Raw genomic sequence first — 24,020 nt, 5'->3', positions numbered from 1 at the left:
TGCAATATCAAAAATTTGTCATAATAACAAAAAACAGAATCTCAGTTCCATACCCTCACAATTAGCTGTCTGGAAGTGCTGCTCAGGCAGGCAAACCAGAGCAGAGGCTGTAAAATGCTGCTCCAGTGACTGTTCTCCACAGAAATGACATCAGACTTTACCCCCATGACCCTGCCGATTACATTTTCTTCAGCTTGGGAAAACTGCTCTCCAAAACAGCAGCTAAACCTTTCCCATGGTGTCTGAATAATTCAGCAGCTCTCAAACTATCCATTTGTCCTTCTCCTCTCCCTGTCCTACTTTCACAAGTAGTTTTGGCTTTTAGTGGATGTTGCAAATAAATCCAGAATTCTACTCCTAACTCCAGCCTGTTTTCACATTCATACTGTAAAATCCAACAATGCCTCATGTGTTTCTGTTCGTTCCCTCTTTTCCAGACACTAATGCTTCGTTCTGATCAGTGTTATTTTGCATAAATTCGGCTGTTTACTCCACAAGCCAAGACAGAAATGCAAGTTACGTTAATCAAATTGTTGGGAATTTTAATTGAGATCCATGTTTGTTTTGCAACAGTTTCTCAATGGATAAGATAAAACACAACAATCATTCTGAATGACACTAAATAAAAGCACAAATTTCAGGAAATAATCCTGCCTTTGGAGGAGACAGAATTGAAAAGCTTGATTTTAACTAAGAGCTACAGGATTACTAAGTGCATTACAGAACTTCCTTTGAAAGCTCTTCACTTAAAGCTTTGCAAAGAAAGTTCTTCAGAAGCACAGAACTCTAGTCTCAAGGCAATAATTGAGAATTAGGAGTTCTTAACACAGCTAAACACAGATCTAGACAAATACTTTCTAAACAAACACAACTTTTAAAATTAAATTAAGAGCCCATTACTATAATGAGATTGATTGTTAACACTGAGATCTGACACCGTAATTGTCAGTCACTCCACTGTTCCTGCTTTAGCAGATGAGATAAATAGTGCAACATTTCATGGTTGGTATTGTTTTATTGTGTAATATTAAGTAAAATGCTTATACTTCTCCTTTTCAATCCCCAGTTTAGCACTCATACCTATGGCTTTTTATTTTTATTTTTAGCACAATGTCTTTGTGTCAAGTGTCAGAACTTCAATTTGAAAAAAACAAGCAACCAAGAATCCGATACCATATAGACAAGTCTTCTCTGTATTTGTTTAAACATATTCACTTTCAAAAATGAATATTTATAAAAGGAAAGTCTACTGATAGATTTCCTCCAGCTCATGTTTAACAGTCTCTAAAGAGCTTTTCCTGTTTTAATGTGTCCCTTTTAGAGTGTTCTATTATCCCCATGTTATTTGGTTCTTCCCCCAACACTCCTCATAGTAAGTTTAATGCAAAAAAATCAGTAGATGACAATTTCAAGCAAAAATATAAAGCGCTATAACATTACCTACATTGCCTTTTACTGAACTAGGTTCCTGAACACTTCAGGAGCTTTGTGGCAATTCCACCAGTCAGTGTTGAAAAGGCACAGAATTTTTGTGCTCTGAGATCTCAAGCAAAAATGGTTTTCGCCCAGAATGAAAGTTCAGAAGTTCCAGCTTGATATAAAGAAACTGCTGCTAGATTCAGCACTGCAGGTGGATGGCAAGCAGTCTGCCCAGAAAATTCACGGGTACCCGATGGATCGTTTATATGAGAAGCCACCAGATTTTACTAATTATTCTGTCACAGACACCCTGCAAATCTATAACAACAGTTTGTTTCTACGCCAATAAGAAAAGAAGTAAAGTTATTCCTACATATAACCAGCGATGGTATAACAGTAATACAAGCTATTCATATTAAAATTTTTGTAAAGCTGCCCATTTCTGTGGTAGTTTCTGTTCTGTGGTATTACGTGAATGACATTTATTTTTAATGTATGACAGAAATTCAGTTGTACATGAAGAAAGCTAACTTTGGTCCACTTGTTCAGCTTCCAAAGGACAGCATATTTAAAAGACGACCACTGACAGTTCAAAAATCAACATAAAAGTTAACAAAAAAAAAATTTGGTATTTTAATCCTAAACCTGCACAGTGTGATTAATTGTCCTAGTTGTCCACTTTTTCATTCTTTATATCCACTAACTGTTGAGTTTTTAAGTCTTCAGCCTGTTCATGAACTTCCTTACCTGCATCATCTATGCAAATAGGTTCCTTTTCTCCTGGATCTCCTCGGTTAACACTCTCATATTCTACTTGTTCAAGGTCAGTGCCACCAATAAGTTCTGCCTGTACTTCTTCCATCTGTATTTGATTAACATGCTCAACATGCAACTGCTCCACGTGAACTTCAGCACCTTGTTCAGTTTGAATGTGCTCCACTTCCAGGTAACTAATTTGTACCTGTTCTTGCAGTTCATCCATCTGTGTGCCTTTCACTTGATTGTCCTGTATGAGATCCTGATGCATCTGTTCCACAGTTACCTGTGCAGGATCCACTTGTACCTGAATTACTGGCAGGACATGAACTTGCTCCACTTGTTCTATTATAGTCATTGATGTTACTGGTTCACCTTCCATAGCTTCCACTGGAAGAACCTCTTCTGTCACTAGTCGTTCTGAAATATTATGCGTGTCTTTTAGATGCCTTCTCAGCTCACTGCCTTGCATAAACCACAAATCACATAAAGTACAGTGGTTGGGTTTGTCGCCAGTGTGGATTACCAAGTGATCTTTAAACTGATCCCAGCTGTTAAACACACTGTTACAAACCTGAAACAAAAGACAGAGTGAGTATAACGGTGCCAACAGGAATATGGCAAAGTATAATGCCTATTTCAGTCCATGGCGTCACACAGTGTAGCTTCTTGAGACATAGATTAAAAAAAAACCCAACACACATCAAAGGTAAAAGCTGAGAAGTTAGCTTCAGATTAACAGAGTAGCTATTATTAAGAAAAAGTGTGTCATTTTGACCTGCTACCAAATTTATTAGTCAGTACAGCACTTGGAATTTTGCTTATTTCAACTCTATGTGAAATTTAGATTAAGAAGCAAGTCCTACTAAGTGTCTTGTGATAGAATTACGGGCAGGAAGTCTTGTACAAGAAGTTCTAGATGCAGGACTTCTAGCTAATTCTGATCACAGCATTGTGAGGTTTAAGTAGCTAGATTAAACTTCTGATTTTTGTCATTTCAAAAAAACATCTCTGTAGATGAAAATCTCTTAAAACTACATCCATGTTAGTCCTGCCCTGCTAGAAGTATTGCTTAGATTGCAGACACATTATTTTGAGCACAATTCCTTCCCTTCAGCTGGTACAGAGATGAGTAGCCTGAAAATGATACAAAAAGACACTGCAGAAATGAGTATATCTATCTACAGTATTCATATTTCTTATAAGATATTATGGACTGTCATCATGAGATGGAATGACTTTACAGATAAAGTCAATATATTGAGTATCAAACAGAAGAATAATAAAACAGGAAATTAGATAGTACTTTGCATTTTGGACTTCAGTGAAGCATGCACACAGCAGAAAAAGGCTAGTTCAGTGCATCAAGAACCCTGAAAAGGTTGCAGAAATAATAATATTATGAAGTCCCGTATCAATAATGCTGCATTTTAAATGGAACTATCTAGATATCAGAATTTATCTCCATGTTGTGGTTGAATGTGATTCTTATATTTATTGTAATAAGAGCAGTCCTTGTTGACATAAGCCTACTCCCATTGCCTTCCCTGCTTAGTACGCCCACACTCCCAGTACAGGATGGAGGTGTCCAGCCTCATGCTCTGCAACCCTCATTACCCACCTGACATTCATACAGCTTCTTCCTTCCCTTTTTAGCTCCAGCTCCAGACTGACAGGCCGTCAAGTGACATTTGAGTGTGCTATTCCTAGCGAAACGTTCATGGCAGTTTGGACATTCAAATGGTTTTTCACCTATAAATACAGACACAAGGATTTGTAAGTGCATAAAAATAACCAGTCTCCTATCAGCTTTCCCTTCCTCTCCTCTCACTTTTGCAGAAGTTGATAAATATGCCATAAAGACTTGGCCAGCTAGACTATTCTAAGGAATAAGAGAAAGACATTCCGTGTAAACTTTACTCATGTAAATAAAATGGCAAAAGCCTAATGTAAAACTGTGAGTCTCATCTAGAAAAAGATAATTTAACATAATTGCTAGTGCTATTTGAAGCACATTTTAGGTTTGTATGAAAGACTGCTTTTCTATCAAAATATCTTAATGAAATAGCAGCTATTTCTGTCTTTTCACCAATATTTACAGGTGAAGACTCAACGTTAGAAATTATATAAAGCGACATACTAAAGGAATTATAAAAAAAGAAAAAGCACAAAATTTTATTTTCAAGAACAGTAACAGCTCATGCTGTGGAACCCCCAGAGATCAGTCATGAAGTAACAATGTATCAGTATTTAAAAAAAGGAAAAAAAAAGGCCAACAGAAGTCAGAAGGGGACATATAGGGGAACAAGCAAGAGAAAAAATTCCTTTGGTCACTTTGATTCCAACTTGGTATCAATAACCAGGAGCGTTTTGCACCCAGAAGCCAGCTGAAAGCAGCAGGGAAAGCTGCAAACAGGTCCAGTTTGCTCTTTTCCATCGAAAGTAGCATATCACTATGATTGTCATCAAGTAGTAACAAAGAACAAGTGCTGTCTGCTTACTAATTTTATCATGCACACACACAATGAAGTTCAAGAAAATGAACGCATTAAAAATTAGGAACAGTATGTTTCTTCTCAAAGTCTGTTAATTAAGCTGGCATCAAGATAACTACAGAAAAAAACTAGTTAATGAGCTGCAGCATTTCAGTGAACAATGTAAATATCTACGTTAGCTAAATTAAGTTTAAAAGTCTGCAGTTCCAGGAAGAGAGTCAACACTGACTGGGATGGAAAGCCAATAAATCTGTATCTTTGGAAATAAAGATCAATAGAAATCCACAAGTAGCCAATAATTCTATCTCACACAGCTGGGGCCACAGAAAATGTTAAAAGGTGTGAATATTCCCCGTATCCATTACAAAAGGCAATGTTTCCAGAGTGTATTGCATACATAATGCAGAGCATGCTGAACTGCCATCAGTCTGCCACATCAAAAATCACAGACTGTGCACTGGCAGTTACACACGGATAAGCCAGGATGACAGAACAGCATAAAACTCCCAGCACAGAATTACACTTGGTCTATGATCTGGCCACATTTAAATAGTTCCTTGTGGCAAGCCACTGACCAGCAGGGGCAGACTTATTCTACTCCTACTCAAATTCTGCAGTAATTTCCAAGACATTCTGACAAATGCACCCAAGAGTGACACCTTAGTGATAACAGTACCAATATCCAAGAGACAAAAGAAGGTGAGTGACTGCACAGTGTCAGTCAGCATCACAACCCAGGCTGCACAGCCACAGAGGGATGGTGGACAGAATGCACAACTCCTCCACTTCCATCTTCACTCAATAAACTCCATGAAAATTTAAAAAAAAAAAAAGCAAAAAAAAAAAAGCTATAAAAACCAAGTGCTTAACTTTGAGAAATATTCAGCAGACAGAATTCTCAGTAAAATCAGAGCAAATCAAAGCTCTTCCATCTCTTTTAGCTAGGGGATTTAAGCTTTGCAAAATACCAGGATTAGACAAGCACATTGAGAGAAGCAGCGTCCATCTAGGATTGACTTCTGTATGAAGAAATTGCTCTTCTTGTGAAAGTCAAATTACTGTTACTGACTTCAACTGATACGCACCATGTATGTGCATCTTTGCAGAATTTCTGTCCTGTGTTATTTCTGACTGGGAAGCGAAATATCATGAAATATCATTCATTTTCATGGAGGGAGGAAAAAGAGATAATCATTATGCCACACCAAAAAAATCTCTGTTTTATGAATTCTGGAGATGACTCTGTCAGTACTTCAAAAAGGCAGACTTTACAATAACAAAAGTCTACTGCAGTCAGTAGAAATGTTTTGCTGTTAATTAACAAATAAAATCTAATTGCAGATGACAAAAACAAGGACAATACTGTAATGGGAGGACATTTCACACTGACATGCTTGAAGTTCAGATACTGTTCGAGCGGAAGAATCAGTAGAATTGTAAAAATAGAAGTAGATACTCAGTTTAGTACTTTTAAAGAAGTAAACATGCCTCACAAAATCATGAATAACAGTTTTTAATACACACAAGGAGCTTCATTAGGTCTTTCTGCTTTAGGTGTGTATTTTTAATAATTAAAAAAATCTCAATTCCTCAGTGTATATCAACAGGAAAAAACCATCAGCACAGAATCATAAATAAAATTCTACAATTCTTCGATTACAGTGTTAACTAGAAGCCCAGTATTTCTAGCACTCACATCCCCTCTTCATCATATGCTCTGCTTCCTCAAAATATGCAAAAACCCAAAATGCCAGAGCTGAAGCCACAAGTACATGACTTCAGCAGTGCTCTTACCTGTGTGTTTCCGGAGGTGCTCTTTAAAATGCCCAAAGTGGTCAAATTGCTTATCACAGTACTGGCATATATGTATTTTTTTGCCAGGTCTTTGCTTCTTAGGGGCACCACCTTCATCAAGGTGGTAACAGGTGAGGTGCTGTTTCAGAGCATTCTCTCGTAGGTACCTTTTATTGCATATGTCACACTTGTAACTCTCAGTAGAGTGTGTTTTCATGTGTTCCTTAAAATGGTAAAACAATTTAAATGAACGGTTACATTTCTCACAGTGGAATAAATTGTTCATGTGTGACAGTTGAAGTTCCACAATTTCAATACCTTCTACCTGTTTGCATGAAGGATCAGCTGCACTGTCAACTTTTTCTTGGATCTGGCATTTTCGCTCTCCCTGACGATACTTGCTAGTGATATCTGCCAGAAGAGCCAAAGCAGATTCATCGGATGTACCCGTTGTCTGTATGTACTTTATGGACTGCTCTGCAGAAGCTACTTCCTCAAGTGTCTCAATGCTGTCTTCTTCCACTTCAATTGTTCCCTCAGCAATCTCAACTTCAATTTCAACAGGCTCTGATTCTGCAGATGGCAGTGATTCTGTGATAACATTAGATGTTTCGGCTATCTTCCTCTTTTTCAGTTTAGTTTTACCTTCTGTTTGATTTGATTCTAAGGCTGATGAATTTTCTTTGTTTCTGTAAAACAGATGCGTAAACATGGTTAAGAACTGCAAAACTTTTTCTCTCAGAGTGGTCAGGCACTGCAATGGCTGCCCAGGGAGGTGGTGGAGTCGCCATTCCTGGCAGTGTTCAAGAGGATGAGGAGCTACAAGATATGGTTTAACGCTTGTGATAGCAGTGGTAATGGGAGAACAGCTGGACTAGATGATCTTGTAGGTCCTTTCCAACCTTGTGATTCTATGATTCTATGAGCGCTTACTTAAAAGTTCCTGCCTGATACCAAGCTGCTGCATTAAACACTTTCTAGGTGCTTCTCAATGAAGCTGAATGATGAATGACCATGTAACAGCTATAACAATTTCCTGCTTACTCTGTATTCCTCAGAGCTGAAAAATAGAAGGTTAGTAAGGTTAGTGTTGTGGAGCCTTTTACATAAGGTTACTATAGTGTTTTACAGAGCTCTGCTTGAAAGCTACAAAACACATCAGTAAGAAAGACCAGTTAGCCTAACGGCATAAGTTATCAGAGAAACTTGTCAAATTTGAACTTTTTTCTACTCAGAAATAAGATTCAAGTGCCTTCTGTGTTATCAATGTTTTAAGCTCTGGAGAGTATGCTACTGCCTGTGGCACTTTAAAGTTAGAAAACACTAAAACTGTGACTCCACACAATGATTACTGTAAAATCTTGCACTTCAGGAAAGAACACAAGGTAACAGAAAAGGGAAAAGAAATGGAGAAGGCAGTGAGATGCAGAAAGAATATTCTATTTAATTTTCTGGGCTTAAACAAACTGCCCAGCTCTGTTCCCCTTGTCCTTGCATCACACACACACAGCGTTCTTTTTCCAAGATGTCAGGGACACTATCTCATGCCAACCTCAGGCAGAGCTGAGTGAGACTATTTCCAAGGCTGCCTCTGAAGATTACCCACAGTGCTGAAGCTTTACTTCCAGATTTTCAGATCTTAAAATGGTCAGATACTATCTCAAATCAGACTGATAAGATTAATCCAACACTTTTACCTTCCTTTGCAGTCTGATGAATCCTTTCATGAAATTCAGTCCCTATAGCTTTTAGCTTTTCTAGTAATAGATAAGGCTTTCTTCAGTATCTCTGCATGTCATGTGTCAGAAACACATGGCTAATAACATAAAGCAGGATACAGCTTATCAAATTATACCTTTAATATTCAGATAAAGGAATACAGAACACATAAACTTATAATCTATCATGGATTTCTGAAGCCTAGGAGGAGACAAGTTTTTTTGCATATGACTGCAAAGAGCTCCAGGATCATGAACCAAGAACTTATAGAGAGCAGCCCTGCAGAGGAGGACTTGGGATCCTGGTGGACAAAAAGCTGGACATGACCCAGCAGTGTGCACTTGCAGCCCAGAAAGCCAAATGTATCCTGGACTCCATTTTCTGAGGCAGTAAGCTCCAGTACAAGTGTATTCTGCAGTAGAGCAGGGAATCATGGTGTGAGAAGGGAGACCCTGAAATTGAGGAGACCCAAGGACAAGCAATAAGAAGCATGATACCAGAGTTGGCAAACAGGGCAAAGCAGTTTGCATGGCAGTTCACGCAGGAAGGGTGACAACAGCCCAGCAGGCAGCCCACTCCCTTTCTCTTCTGAGAGCAGCAGGTAGCTGCACTCCACTGAAACAAACGTGGTGACCACCTGCCACAGTGGTTGAGCTCAGGCAGAAACACAGGCTGGAGGGCCACAACTATTATGGGCTGATGCATGCACCCAGACAGAGCTCCAAGGAAAGACAGAGCTGCCCAGACCTCCAGTTGTGGCAAACTCCAGAATCCGGAAGAACTTCTATGGCCTGAGTGAAGGAGACATCATGGCTGCAAGTGTGCCCAGCTCGATGAACTTTCTGAGCAGGTGGCCAGGCTGTGTGAGGAAATCACCAGCCTGAGAATTATCCAGAAATCTGAGAGAGACCGATGTGTGGTATCATGCGTGACATGGGCAGACTAAGCAAAGCTACATATACAATTCTGACCCAATTATTGTAATAGAAGAGGTTGGGGCCCCACACAAGATTAGAAGGTTCCCTGATAAGGAACAGCACTTCAAAATACTAGCAGATGGCTCTAGTAAGAAGACTCTTAAGACTACATTTCAGTGTTTTTGTAAGAGAAAGAGGCTTACATATTTACCTGATTTCAAGAGCTTTAATTGCTTCTAACATCTGTAGATATTCAGCTGCTTTCCAAACATCATTTGCTTCTTCCTCACCTTGGACCATTAGTTTTGCTGTATAGGTGAATTCTATTAGGTGACGAAATGCCATGTTACTTACACCTGTTGAGAAAAGAGAAAAACAAACTACCAAAGCCTCTATCTCATGAATCTTGCATGCTTGCCTGCTCAGAATTTTGCTCACAATACATAAGATGTCAGTTTCATAAGGTGACACCCTTAAAAGGCTCATGTTGGAATAACAAGTCTGATACAGAAACATGGAAATTTGAAACAACTACAGAATAGTGCCATGACAAAGATAAGAGTATGGGAAAAAATGATGTGAACAAAGAGCTCTTTATACAGAGCAATGAAATGTATACATTTATACAGAAAAATATAACCTTGGTCTCAGAAGACTTCTGATCAGCAAGTTACTAAAAATATATTGACAGCTCCATGAAATCACTCCCCATCTAAGAGGGAAGTATTGCTCCACGTTTGTCCTGTTCTTGCACACCAGCTGCAGCACCTGCCACTAGCCATCACTGGGAGCCTTTTCTGCATGAACAAAATGGCTTTTATCAAGGAAAAGGTCACACTGCTACTCCTAAAAAATTACAAGGACTGAGATCTCATGAGGCACATACTGGAAAAAAAACATTCAACAACTCAGAATCTCTCACTCTCCCATCCAAAATATTTAATTTGTTACTGTTCATTATTTTCATAATTATATTTCAAGGGAAGTTTCTTCCAGTGGCAAAAGCTACTTCAGAACAACTCATGAGCTGAGATGTTAAAAATTAAATGGTATCATCAGGCGTGCATGTCAGCCTGTATTAAGGATACTACATTCATTTCCAGCTCCAGTACACAATGCTGAAAGCTTTTATCTACATGAATCAGGTTACCTTCAATTTCCACCAAGGGCTCCTGAGTGAAATCTTGGAAGAATCTGTAGAAGAACTGGCTACAGGCAGCAAGAACAGCCTTGTGAGCTTTGAAATGGTGGCCTGCCAAGAGAGACAAAAATTTAAGTTTAAGATAACACCTTCCTAATTTATACTGTAGAGTAAGTGCAGACGAACAAAAGAAAACAGGTGTAAAACCTATTTTACAAATCTGCCCTAGCAACATACAGCCATCTGCATCAGCAGTCAAGGGAAGGCCTTTGACACAGTCACCCTTAACATTCTTCTCCTGAAATTGCAAAGATATGGATTTGATGGGTGGACTGTTCAATGAACAAAGAACTAGCTGCAGCAGAGATGGCTAGCACTACCAGAGAGTAGTGGTCATTGGTTCAATGTCTGGATGGAGATCGGTGACAAGTAGTGCTCCTCAGAGGTCAATATGGGACTGATGTTTTTAAATATCTTCATCAATAGTGAGAATGAGTGCACTCCCAGTAAGTTTGCTGATGACAACAAGCTATGGGGTGCAGTAGATATGCCTGACAAATGGGATGCTATCCAGAGGGACCTAGACAGGCTGAGCAGTGTACCTAGGTGAGTCTCATGAGGTTCAGTAAATCTAAGTGCAAGGTCTTGCACCTGGGTCATGGCAACTTCCTCTATAAATACAAGCTGGGGAATGGAACACAGCCCTGTTGAAAAGGATCTTGGGATACCAGTAAATGGGAAGATGGACATGAGCCAGCAATGTGCCCTTGCAGCCCAGAAGCCAACCGTAAATTGGTCTGCATCAAAAGAAGTGTGGTCAGCAGGTTGAGGACAGTGATCCTGCCTCTCTGCTTTACACTGGTGATTCCTCACCTGGAGTACTGTGTCCAGATACAGAATTCTCAGTATAGGAGAGATGTGGAGCTGATAAGAGTGCGTCCAGAGGAAGGCCACAAAAATGCCCGTGCCTTGGACGGGTGTACACTCCTTTGGGTAAGAAACTGGCTAGAGGGCCATGCCCAACGGGTAGTTGTTAATGGAGCTAAGTCCAGCTGGCAACCTGTTTCAAGTGGTGTTGCTACTGGAGCCCATCTTGTTTAATACCTTTATTGATGACCTAGATGAGGGGATTGAGCGTACCCTCAGTAAGTTTGCAGATGACACCAAGTTGGGAGGTGGTGTCAATCTGCCTGAGGGTAGGGAGGCTCTTCAGAGGGATCTAAATAAGCTGGATCGCTGGGCTGAGGTGAATGGGATGAGGTTCAACAAGGCCAAGTGTCGGGTCCTGCACTTTGGCCACAACAACCCCATGCAGCACTATAGGCTTGGGGACGAGTCGCTGGATGACTGTGAAGAGGAAAGGGACCTGGGGGTGTTGGTTGATGCTCGGCTGAATGTGAGCCGATAGTGTGCCCAGGTGGCCAAGAGGGCCAATGGCATCTTGGCCTGCATTAGAAATAGTGTGGCCAGCAGGAGCAGGGAGGTGATCATCCCCCTGTACTCAGCTCTGGTGAGGCTGCACCTCAAGTATTGTGTTCAGTTTACGTCTCTCACTACAAGAAAGACATTAAGGCCCTGGAACGTGTCCAGAAAAGGGCAACAAGACTGGTGAGGGGTCTGGAGCACAAGTCTTATGAGGAGCGGCTGAGGGAGCTGGGATTGTTTAGTCTGGAGAAGAGGAGGCTCAAGGGAGACCTCATTGCAATCTACAACTTCCTGAAGGGAGGCTGTGATGAGGAGGGGTTTGGCCTCTTCTCCCACGCAACAAACAGGACCCAGGGAAATGGCCGCAAGTTGTAGCAGAGAAGATTTAGGTTAGACATGAGGAAAAACTTTTTCTCTCAGAGAGTGGTCAGGCACTGCAATGGCTGCCCAGGGAGGTGGTGGAGTCACTGTCCCTGGCAGTGTTCAAGAGGCATCTGGATGAGGAGCTGCAAGATATGGTTTAGTGCTTGTGGTAGCAGTGGTAATGAGATGGTTGGACTAGATGATCTTATAGGTCGTTTCCAACCTTGTGATTCTATGATTCTATGGTTCTATGAATGATCCAAAAGATGAAACACCTCTGCTATGAGGACTGGCTGAGAGAGCTGGAGCTGTGCAACCGGGGGAAGAGAAGGCTCCAGGGGGATAGGAGAGTGGCTTTTCAGTATCTAAAGAGGGGCTATTATGTAGGAAAGGGTGCAGACCCATTAGCAAGGTCTGCTGTGACAGGACAAGAGATAATGGATACAAAAAGAAGGGAGATTTAGATTGGAAATGAGGAAGAAGGTTATTACAGTAAGAGTGACGATGCATTGGAACAGGTTGCCAGAGAGGTGGAAGTCCTTGGAGACATTCAAGGTCAGCCTCCATGGGGCTTGGAGCAACCTGATCTAGCTGTGGATGATCCTGTTTATTGCTGGGGAGTGGGACTAGATGACCTTTAAGGGTCCCTTCCAACTCAAAAGATTCTGTGGTTCTAAGATTTAATGTGTCTCCTTGTAACATGGGATACTACTGCAGTTGGCCTCTCTTATTTCATTCACGTGCTTGCTGACTTCACTGGACTGGCTTTGCTAAAGTTCTGCAATTCAATCATCTGGAGTACTTTTTTACTCCAGAGTTTCTATTTTCAAATATTTATGGCAAATCCCCGTGAAAACTTTTTTTTCATGTATGTCTTGGGCTCAGCTATCAGACTTTATCCAAGTTTGCTGTGCTTTTTTACCACTCTTACACACTGATCTAATTTTATCACCACTTCAGCTAGCATGAACCCAGCTTCTCCCCTGCTGGGTGAAATATTTGTTGCCAACCTTTTGAAAGAGGTTGTAATCCTATGGCGCTTCCTCCCTTGCTGATACAATAATTGTATCTGGGGGTGGAAGGAAGGTTCTTAAGCTAGCACTCCAGCTGAAGAGCAGAAGGAGTTCTGCTCTGTTTTCCATGCTGTGTACTTCCCATTACTGTATCATGATGGCCAGGCACAAACACTTATAATGCTCAATGGGACAGAGATAAGAAATGCAGTGTAGATTAGAACTACACATATGTACAAGAAAATGGTTTTGAACCCAATATACAGGACTTTTATAAGACTAGAGAACAAACAAACATTTTTGCTAAGTTTTGTGCAAGTACTGGCAGTGAAACTCTGGCAACTGCAGAAGAGTAATCTTTTATTCTTCTGTTTTTTTTTTTTTCTAAGGCAGGTTTTATATGACCCTTTTCCTCCAAGTGAGCTATGGCTACCCTCTTAAGGATCAGGCAGTATTTCTTTAGCTGAGGCTGTCCTGGTGCATATTGGCTTTCTTCCTTGAAGTACTCATCCATTATAAGAAATGTTTAGTGTAAAAAGAAATCTCAGGCTGTCTACTGGACACCACTGCTTCCAATGGGATAATAAGCACTTATATCTCCATCCTTCCCTTTAGACTAATACTTATGTCTCTAGGACACACAAAAAATGGAAAGTGAGTTCTTCCACCTTATTTTAGCTACATTTTAAAAACAGTACTCAGATACTATAGAAGCAAGGAAGCAATCTTACTTCAAGCTGTTTTTAAACAGTATTTGTACAAGTTCTCCGCATGCAAACAGTCAGCTTAAGCTAGAGAAAAATATTTTTAGGATATTTTAGAAATACTTAAATAACATTAAATACAGTATAGCAGTTACAAAGTGGAATTCTATCTAAAAATATTCAGCCACTTATTTGGAAAAGCAGAAGCACAATTACTAATGACTGTTGTTGGAGACTCTATTCACCCTACGACTTTAAAAGAATATCTGCAAGCAACTTGCAGCCCATTACAGTAGCAAGAATTTGTTAGCAGCCCGTTTGACAGATGACCCATGACAAACAAGAGAGCATTACAGCAGCTATCAGAGTTCTCTGTATGCCAACTGGTCCACATGCCCATACATACCATCCACAATTAGAGTGATGTCTGTGAACTGGTCCTGCTCACGTTGTTCATTCAGTCTATCCAAAATAACTTTATAGTGCTCTGGGAATTCCTGGATGCATTCCATTTTTTCCTCAGCTTCCATGGCAGAAGGACTACCCTGCGAAATACACATTAACAGAGTAAGAATACCTTGCCATTCAGTCAGTGCAGCTTAGCTTACAAACATGAACCAACTGATACTTTTCAGGGACTACAAAACCAAGAGATACAACAAACTGCCATGAGAACAGGTTTCCCACATTTTAATTAGCAGGTAGGAAATATTAGAGTTAATTTAGGCCTTATTTATATATATCAAACAGCAGTCAAACTGCATTTCTTTCTTCTCCAATTCAGTGAGGACTCGTCTCTTTCAAAGCAAATAATGTAGGGATACAACATGTCTAAAGCTAAATACTTAACAACAACTCATCACTACAGTGACAGGATCTTCTTGCAGTTCTATCGATTTTTTAGGTGGAAGAACAGTTGCTAACAATCCCTTACTTAAGGTACATTCTATATCTAGTGAATACAATATGTTTACTTTGTTTAAGCATGAAAGTCCTAAGACAGCACTTCTCAACTTCTAAGAATGTTGGAATTGCCAGGGATTTAAAGAGTTTCTACACTCAGGGACAAGAAGGCTCTCATTCACACAGCTTCTCCCCTGCTGAGTGAAATATTTGTTGCCAACCTCTTGAAAGAGGTTGTAATCCTATGGCGCTTCCTCCCTTGCTGATACAATAATTGTATCTGGGGGGGAAGGAAGGTTCTCAGACCTGAGGAGGTTTAGCAGAACTGCCTGTGGAGACACACAGCAGAGACACCTCTGCTGCTTATGCAAAAGAAACTTTGGAGAGTCCAAGCACTGCAAGGAAAGCATTTCATAAACTAACTGCAGAAAAAATGACTTGAGATTTATGCAGCAGCACACATCTTCAGCACCCACACTCAGCATGTCCTCATGCTGAGAATGCTTCAGAAAAAAACGAAGACATTTCAAAGTCACATTAGCACAGAAACTTCAGTTCGTTTTCACAGTCTAACTTACTTTGAACAACATGTGGCTTCTGAGAGAAGACAGTGAGTTGGTTTGAAGGAGACTCAAAGGAATTTAAGAAATATCCTTTTCTATACTGCTACACTCAGTATAGACCAAAGGAAGAAAGCAGAGCAGTTAGTATTACTAAATATAGAAATGGAATTCTTTAGTGCAGCAAAGAAACTTGCTTTCAGGATCTTAAAAGAAACTATATGAGAGGTGGTCCGTCTCTCCCAGTGCAGATTTTTTTTGTGTTATTGGAACTGGAAAGCACAGAGTGAAAACCTGTCTTGTGTGTACTCACTGCACCTGCGTTGCTGTCAGCATGCATTCCAGCTCCCTCGTGTGGCTGCAAAAGTTCTATTTTACTCCCAACAAGCGCATATACCAGTATAAGGGGTTTGACAGAAAAAGAGAGGAAAAGAATTACCTAATAAATACGAAATCAAAAGTTATTTTCTTACTACTAACATATCAAAGAAAGGAAAATGTCAAATTTGTATTTTAATCACAAAATATGCTCTTCCTTGCATCTCAGAGAAACTGTCCCTTGGAGAAGGCGGAAGAGGAAAAGGGACAAAAATAATTGCTAAGAGTTCTGCTCGTTCTGCCTGCTACCAATGCTTTGCCAAACGGGCTCTGAAAAGCATATCAGACTCTTAAAGGGGAGGAGGAGATCAGCCTGTGGGAGGCAGTGAGGGAAGGAATGGATGCTGATGCCTTCACTCATCTATTCCAATGAGCCTCAGACAGACTGCTGCGGTCATCTGGGCTTCCACATGAAGTGTCATGTGGGAACTTGTCAGCCATTTACTTCACTGCTTAATTCCTCCTGCTTTTTTTTTTTTTTTTTTGGAAAATCATATATGGATAGATGATGTGAAGTTAAAAACATCACGGAGTCACAGGGTTGGAAGGGACCTCAAGAATCCAGCCTCTCTGCTAAAGCAGGTACCCTATAGTATGTCACATAGGTAAGTGTCCAGCCAGGTCTTGAATACTTTCACAGAAGGAGACTCCACAACCTCTCTGGGCAGCCTATTCCAGTGCTTCATCATCCTTACCACAGATAAGTTCTTTTGCACGTTAGTATGGGACTTCCTGTGTTCAAGTTTTAGGCCATTACTCTTTGTCCTACCGCTACACAGCATGGAGAAGGGACTGGCCTCAACCCTTTGCCTCCCATCTCTCTGTGGATATTTACAAACATTAATCAGATCCTTTCTCAGCCTACTTTTCCCCAAGCTGAACAGACCCAGGTCACTCAGCCTTTCCTCATACAGGAGATACTCCAGCCCCTATGTCATCTTTACAGCCCTCTGCTGGACTCCTATGAGAACAGCAGAGCCCAGAGCTGGACACAAAATAATATCCTAAAAGTAAAGCCAAGCCAACTTCTAGCCCTCAAATACCACGATTTCCACCCACCCAAATGTAATTTGAAATTAAATTGCATGTTCATAGATATATGTTAAAAAAAAACACAAAACACCCCAAACTGACCTCAAAAAAATAACCAACAGCTCCCTACCAAACTGATTTCTTCTTTTTTTCAAAGTTTCAGTCTTTGTCAAAGACTTAAAAAGGAAAAAGAAAAAAAAAGGGAGAGCACACAGGACTGCACAGTTTATGGGTAACTCACAGCCCTGTGAGTGCAAAGCTCAGCAAGCCTTTATACTGAGAACATCACTGCTCCGAAGCAGGAAGGGAGGAAGCACCACAAACGTTGCACGTGGGCCCTCATTCCAGCGCTGGAAGCCCGACCGTTTGTTTTTATCCCTAGCTCTTCCGGAAGAGCTCAGCCACAGGCTGTATTTCTTACTTCTTTGTGAAATTGCTTGTGGAACGAGGTGCAACAACACGCAGATCTGCCCCTACAGATCTACCGCAGCGAAGCCGTTACTTAGGCGCGGGAGGCGCGCCGCCCGAGGCCCATTCGAACGACAGCCGCGCACGCGGCCCAACTCTTCTCAGCAACAACAATGGCGCCGGGCAGCGCGCACCCCGCCTCAGGCACGGATGCGCCTCAGGCCGCAGCGCGCCTCTCAGCGGCAGCCAACACCGCTCCCGGGCTGCAACCCGCGCTCCGGGAGCGCATCTAACGCCCTCCTATTGGCGGGAGCCGCTGCCAGTCACCGCGAGTCTCCGCCAATAGTAGTGCGACGGTGAGGCCCGCCTCTCAAGAGGGAGCCAATCAGCGCCCGCCTAGTCCCCGGAGCGGTAGAAGCCGGAAGGCCTAGCCGGGGCCCAGGGCCTGCCGGGCACGGGCGCCCCGGGAGGGTCGCGGGCGGTCGCGGATGGCGCGAGTGTCCCGCGGGCGCGCCCACGGTGGGGCCCGAGCCGGTGTCGGGCCGAGCGGCACGCCCGGCGGCGCCGCCACCTCGTTAGTCCTTATTACGTCATCAAAGCGCGCATTAAATCGATCTTTTTTCGGATCGCGGGCGGGCCGCGGCCCGGCGCCGCGCGCGCTCCGCGGGACGAGATGAAGGTTCCTCCCGGTACTCACCGCCAGGAGCCCTCCGCCCCGCCGCGCTCGCGCTGTTCTCGCTTCCTGCTGCCCGGCACGCTGCAAAGCGGGGCGGGCGCCGGCCAATCGCGACTCGCATTCCCGGCCTACCGCGCGCGGCGGAAGTGAGAGCTGCGTCACCTTTCGCACAGCGGCGCGGGCGGCGGGCGGCGGGCGGCGGGCGGAGGCGGTGGGAGCGGGGCAGCCCGGGGCGTGCCGGGAGCTGTAGTGTGGGCAGTGCCGCTCTGGGGCGTCGCGGCGTGTCGCGGCCTGGCCGCCAGGGCTCGCGGTCGCCAGCCCGCGTGTGAATGGCGGGGCCGGAAGCGCGGGCGGCCCGAGCTGCACGGACCCGGCGCGATCCGCGCCCGGTGCCACATGGCACCGCCCCAAACCGGTCTGAGCGTGTTGTACAAACTCTGCGTGCCCCGGGCGGCTGTTCTGTACCAAACGCTACTGGCGGAGAGCCTTTCCCTGCACTCCTCCCGGCCCTCACCTCCGCTGCCGTACATGACGGCGCCGGCGAAGAGCCACCCGCCGTGGCAACCACTCGCCCCGCCGCTTCGCACCCGGCCCGGCGGTCAGTGTGACACTAGGAAGGGCCCACTGCACGGATGTTCTGCATCCGTGCTCCAAACACACGCTGCTGAGCCGCGACAGGCCTGGCGTCCTCCCCAGCGCGCGTAGCGGCCGGGTTGGCTCTGCTGCCGCGGGGCGGCAGGCAGCCCTTTCCTCTGTGCACAGCAGCGTAAGAACCCCACTCCTCAGAGCAGACGCAGCGTTCGGCCTTCCGACTGCCTTTGAGTCTGTCAGAACTGCAATAGCTACATGCTCCGACAAGCCTGCCCACAGGACAGACTTGCTTTACTGACGTCTCCAGCTCTTTTCCATAGTGCCAAATCCACGTGATTTGCTTTACAGTGTTCCTCCTCCACCAAAAGTTACCACAGCACTCGGCATAGAAATGCTGCACTCAAACAAAACGTTAGCAGCGGCCAACTAATTCAACACAGCCTTTTTTAGTACATGAAGTCCCAGGCATCTGCACTGTGTCAGCTTTATCGATATGGATTGTTTGTGAAGTAAAAAACATTGAGGTTAAATGTATGTACCTTTTATTTCCTTATTACCTACTGGCTTTGCAAATATCATTATATATACATTCTCAGTCAGCCTGTTCAGACCACTGTCTTCATCTAGAAGAAATTTCATTCTATCAGAAAGCCACAGCCTATCTTTTCAGGTGTGTTTGGCTGAATATGAGCCAGCAGGTGGCCAAGAAGGCCAATGGCATCCTGGCTTGTATCAGGAATGGTGTGGTGAGCAGGACTAGGGAAGTAATCCTGCCCCTGTACTCGGCACTGGTGAGGCCTCACCTCAAGTACTGTGTTCAGTTTTGGGCACCTCAGTACAGAAAGGACATGGAGGTGCTGGAGCAGGTCCAAAGAAGGCAACAGCGCTTGTGAAGGACTTGGAGAATATGCCCTACGAGGAGAGACTGGAGAAACTGGGGCTTTTTAGTCTGGGGAAAAGGAGGCTGAGGGGAGACATTATTGCTCTCTTCCAGTATCTGAAAGGTGATTGCAGCAAGAGTGGGGTTGGTCTTCTCACTGGTGACAGGACGAGGGGAAATGGCCTCAAGTTGCGCGAGGGTAAGTTTAGGTTGGATATCTGGAAAAACTTCTTTACAGAAAGGGTTGTTTCTGGAATAGGCTCCCCAGGGAGGTGGTTGAGTCACCATCCCTGGATCTGTTTAAAAACCATTTGGATGTGGTGCTCAGGGACATGATTTAGCAGAGGGTTGTTGGTTAGGGCACTATGGTTAGGCTGTGGTTGGGCTCATTGATTTTTAAGGTCTTTTCCAACCTGAGTGATTCTGTGATTCTGTGATTATATCAGGAATGTTGATGTCTCCTGCATTCAAATTTTGACTTTAAAGCATTTTAAACTTACTTTTGGTGGCAGCACTGTACCTCCATAGCTTGTGGTTGAAATAAAAATACTACTGAAGTTACCAGTGTAGGACCAAAATACTATGAATTATTATTATTATTTTTTTAGCACAAACACATTCTGCTTATCGCAGCAAGGAGGTGGTTTGTACTTTTCTTATTTTTCTTATTTTTCATTAATCTATGGTGTTAAATGAACAATTTGTAATTTGTCCTAATACCTTTTAAAATATAAAATTGGACTTACTGAGCTGTAACTCAGCTCTTTTTCACTTGTAGATAATCCTTTAGGATTTTGGAGTGTTATGCTACGGAACAATGTAATTTAGCTTTGTGACCAGTACCCCCTGCTCCTGACCTCGAAAGTGTGGGTGCCCTAACCAACAATGGGGTGAATATCCTTCATGTGTGAGTGGATGTAAATGTATCCCCTGCCCAGGTGCTGAGATTCCAGTAGATGGTGACACCTGTCCTGCAACAAGGAAGCTCAACAGCACAGGGTGCTGCTGTTAGCTATCTGTTAATCAGGCAGCAACAATACCTAAGGCGGACTTAGAATGGAAAAGCTGTTGGATGATAAAACAGGGTGAACTCCATTGGCCAGTGACATCTCCATGATCATCTTCCTCTCAGGACTGAATGAGTGACTTGTGCTCTTTTATGTGGAGCCTCAGTCTAAGTTATGACTGTATTGTGTGCTGACTGGTAAAAATTTAACCTGATCTGCAGAGGGTTTAACCAGGTGACCAAAATGCCGTTGTAAATGAGAATTCTAGGAATTCTATGCAACTATGAACAATAGTGCAAAAAATGTAGATAATAAACTGCACTCGTTGTTAATTCCTTCTAACTTAATAGCAAATCTCTGTTTCTTACCACAACCATGCAGCCAGTTCTCATTCTGCCAAGAACCTGCCTGTCCTCTGTGGTGCTGGGTGACAAGATAAGTTTTAGGCACAAAATAATCTCATTTAGAGTATATTTTACTTAGATGAGGAAAAACATGCCAAGCAAACATGAAAGTGATCTTTATCCCTATCTCTATGCAATCCATATTAGCCATTTCTACATGTAAAAATTCTCTGTGCTTTTTTTTTTTTTTTTTTTTTTTTTTTTTTTCTAGAAGCACCTCATTGACAGTCAGGAAAGGTCTGTGTTTATTAAGATGACCTGATGAGCCTTCTGGTCACAATATTTGGCTGAGTTTAGGAATGATACTGACCCTCCTGCTCTGTGCTTTTCGTGGCAATGCTGAAGAAGGCAGAGAACATTCAGCCAATTCAGGAGTGCTGGCAGCTTTCCCTAGGGAGACCTGTAAAGCATCAAACAGAGAAAAATGGACACTAAATTAATTATGGGAAAATTTGAATCATTTTTTTTCTTTCTTTAAGGGAAAAGTGCAAATCATAGAGTTCCTTCGTTTAACTAAAAAACTCTCTTGTCTGAAGAAATGAAGGAATTAATAAACTGCAGATGTGAAACCAAGAATTCAGCATATGTGCTGATGGCATGATTGAGTAAATAATTGTTTTTGAAGGAGGTTAATTCGGATTATAAATGAAAGCCAAAAGGGACCATCAAATCATGTAGTCCAAAGCTATCCCCCATGCATCTTGCTCCCCAGGTGGTTTTGAAAGCTGTGTAGTGTACTCATACACTCTCTGATATCCCACCACATAGTCTGAAATCATGACCAAATGATTCATCTGGGGAGAGATAGCTGTGGTGTGGCTTTTTTCTGGCCTCATACATACAAAAGTCTTATGAAATAACTGCTTATTCCTGTAACAATAGGAATCATCTGTAAGAAATCTTTTCTTTAGTGTGTGTCCATTATACAGTGAGTTATTCTGTGCATGAAAAGGCTTTGCTGTCCTGCCTACAGCAAGCCAGATGTATACCGTTACGCAAGAGAAGAACATTTCTGTAGAAACCTTTGACAGGTATGCATAATGAAATAAAATCTGTGACTGTTTATATTTTGTAAAGGAAAATAAATATGGGCTTTGTCACCGATAGCATGATAAAGAGCTCTTCTCTTGGTTCTCACTCCATTACAATCTCAAGAAAGAAGGGAAAATGTAAGGAGTTAACTGAAGTTAAAATGATAGCAATAAACATATAATACAATACTTAAAAACTGTAACGATAAATTGTAAACTGATACTAAAAATACTTGGACTATACATCTGTGACATGAATATATCATCTTGTTCCTTTGTTATCTTCATGTTTTCAGAGGAAATGCACTGTCAGCACTGGATGTGCATTTATGTCCACTCAGTACTCCCTGCTGCTTTATAACCTCCATGCTACGCCTGGTCTACTGTGTTCAAGTTCATGTTTTTGTAAGCTTGCAAAAACCAGCTGACTAGTGAAGTTAGGGAGATCACTGTAGTTTGAACGCTGTAGGAAAGAGGTTTTGAATTTTTTTAACCAAATATTTTCTTTTACATTATTTAGAATTTTGGGAAGAAGGAACCAGTTTTAAGAAATTGTGTGATTATCAGCTTTAAAAACCACAGTGACTTGAGTTCTGGAGAACTGTGAGAATCATTCCTTACAGGACTGGATAGTGTCTTAGTGTTTAATTAACAGTCAACATCACATTTTTTGCTTTTATCACAGCATAAAAGTACAGCAGACATTGGTTAGGTCAGTATTTGACTGGAAAACCTCTAATTTTTATATGGCTATGCAATGTGCATTATGAGTAGAAATAAAACGCATACATTTGTTATACACTGTATATATATTACATCTTCAGATATAGAAATTTTCACAAGGATAGCTTCTATAATCTGATTTGCAATTTTTTTTTTTCTTTTAATAAGCCACAATGAACCTCATGCATTAGAACATGAAATTTGATGATTTTTCTAGTCTTTTTCGTAATTTCTGGAAATCTACAGTCTGGAAAGCATAGAAGCTGAAGTGGTGGGAGTATTTACCTATTTCACTATCAGTTCATATAATTTGAGATTACTTCTACTTTAAAACCATGTAATCTTCCTATAAACCTGCACACTTATGGAATATATTACTGCTGAAGAAAGATAACATCTGACCGATATGTTCATAAAATGTTAACCATAGATGAAAATACACTTCAAAATCTGGAAGCAAGGGGGGAAACATCCCACATGTAAGACAGGTAACACTGACATCACTATAAGATGAGAAAGCAAACAACCTGGACATAATTCTGCTCAGTATTTAGGGAACATTTCTTCCTTCAGTGACGGTCTTTTTCCTGGCACAGCCTTCCATCCATGCATGCAAGACCATGTGCAATACATAGCACACTTTAACTGTATTGATTACAGTGGTTTAACTACCACTCCCTTTGCAGACACTTAGATGGAGACTTCACCAAAGCATATGTGCTGCTGAAAGAACATCCAGCCTCTTCTTATGCATGATCCACACTTCAAGCCTCAGACAGGTTCCTGAGCTGCCAAGAGATCAATGATTTGCCTGAAAGATGGAGATTGAATCCCTATATGAGATTTCTGGGGAACTAGATATTTGAAATCCTGCAGGATCTTTTAGTTATAAATTCTGTAAGTCTTTCTCTTAACTGAAGCACATGTCTGTGTTAAACAGTCAATAGAAATGTTATCATTAACTCAAAATGTTTACAAGCAAGTCATCACGAACTCTGCAATGGAAAGGACAAACAATTGGCAATTACATATTGTTAATTATTACTATTTTTGCAGTCATGGGATCACTCAGTCATTTAGCTTTCTGATTTGCCTGTCTTTCTGAATGCCTGGTAGCAGTAGTGGAGAGAAAATTCTTCAGCTTTTTGGCCATGAATTTTAGAGGGTTGTAAGCTTTTTTTCATCTCACTTTCAGATTCTGCTTCCTCTTTGTAAGTTTGTACAGGAAATCTGGCAAAGACTCATGCAAGATCAGCACAAATTTGTTTTCTTCTTCTTCTTCTTTTTGCTGACAAACAAAATTTCAGAGGAATGTAGTGTACAATTTAGACGTCTGGATAGAACTCTGTTGGTCAAAGATAGTTCTGGGAGCTGCTGAGCTGTTCCATCACGAGACATTGGCTCAGGACTCTGTTAGGGATAATGTCACCTTCCTACTCCAGACTCTATAATATAACAAATGAGGCTGATAAATATCTGATATAATAAGTAATAATTAGAACATAATATTAGGGGTATATGAGTAGTATTCTAGAACCATTTTTGATGTCAGGAGACAGACAGAAAAAAAAGAAAAAAAAAGAAAGAAAGAAGGGAAGGAAAATAAAAGGGAAAGGGAAAGGGAAAGGGAAAAGGAAGAAGGAAAGGAAGAAAGAAAGGGAAAAGGAGGGGAGGGGAGGGG

The 24,020-nt window shown here is 42.0% G+C and overlaps 1 protein-coding gene across 2 annotated transcripts; it reads right to left on the bottom strand.

The window, feature by feature from the left end:
* Positions 1-995: 995 nt before the first annotated feature.
* Positions 996-17,855, bottom strand: ZBTB35 (zinc finger and BTB domain containing 35). Of its 2 annotated transcripts, XM_085213320.1 has the most exons (8): positions 17,725-17,855; positions 14,153-14,291; positions 10,251-10,352; positions 9,312-9,456; positions 6,790-7,153; positions 6,465-6,687; positions 3,797-3,927; positions 996-2,749 (listed from the first exon to the last, which is right to left on the bottom strand). In XM_085213320.1, exons 2-8 carry the CDS (start codon positions 14,274-14,276, stop codon positions 2,087-2,089), a joined length of 1,752 nt encoding a protein of 583 aa, XP_085069446.1. In that variant the 5' UTR covers positions 14,277-14,291; positions 17,725-17,855; the 3' UTR covers positions 996-2,086. The 2 variants fall into 2 exon arrangements, with proteins under 2 accessions (XP_085069446.1, XP_085069447.1); XM_085213321.1 differs by having other exon boundaries at positions 6,465-7,153.
* Between the last annotated feature and the right edge of the window lie 6,165 nt (positions 17,856-24,020).

Source organism: Meleagris gallopavo, chromosome Z (assembly GCF_905368555.1).
Source record: "Meleagris gallopavo chromosome Z, MGAL_WU_HG_1.1, whole genome shotgun sequence".
Classification (NCBI taxonomy): Eukaryota; Metazoa; Chordata; class Aves; order Galliformes; family Phasianidae; genus Meleagris; species Meleagris gallopavo.
The sequence above is the reverse complement of the archived record's forward strand: the minus strand, read 5'-3'. Positions and strand labels throughout refer to the sequence as shown.

Bases quoted from the DNA above. Each gene is read 5' to 3' on its own strand.
- ZBTB35 (XM_085213321.1), bottom strand. From the start codon at position 14,276: ATGGAAGCTGAGGAAAAAATGGAATGCATCCAGGAATTCCCAGAGCAC. The intron at 9,457-10,250 runs GTAACCTGATTC...TTTTCTCAACAG, and splicing joins GCCCTTGGTGGAAATTGAAG to GTGTAAGTAACATGGCATTT. The intron at 2,750-3,796 runs GTGGGTAATGAG...CTTTTGTTTCAG, and splicing joins AGAAGCTGTATGAATGTCAG to GTTTGTAACAGTGTGTTTAA.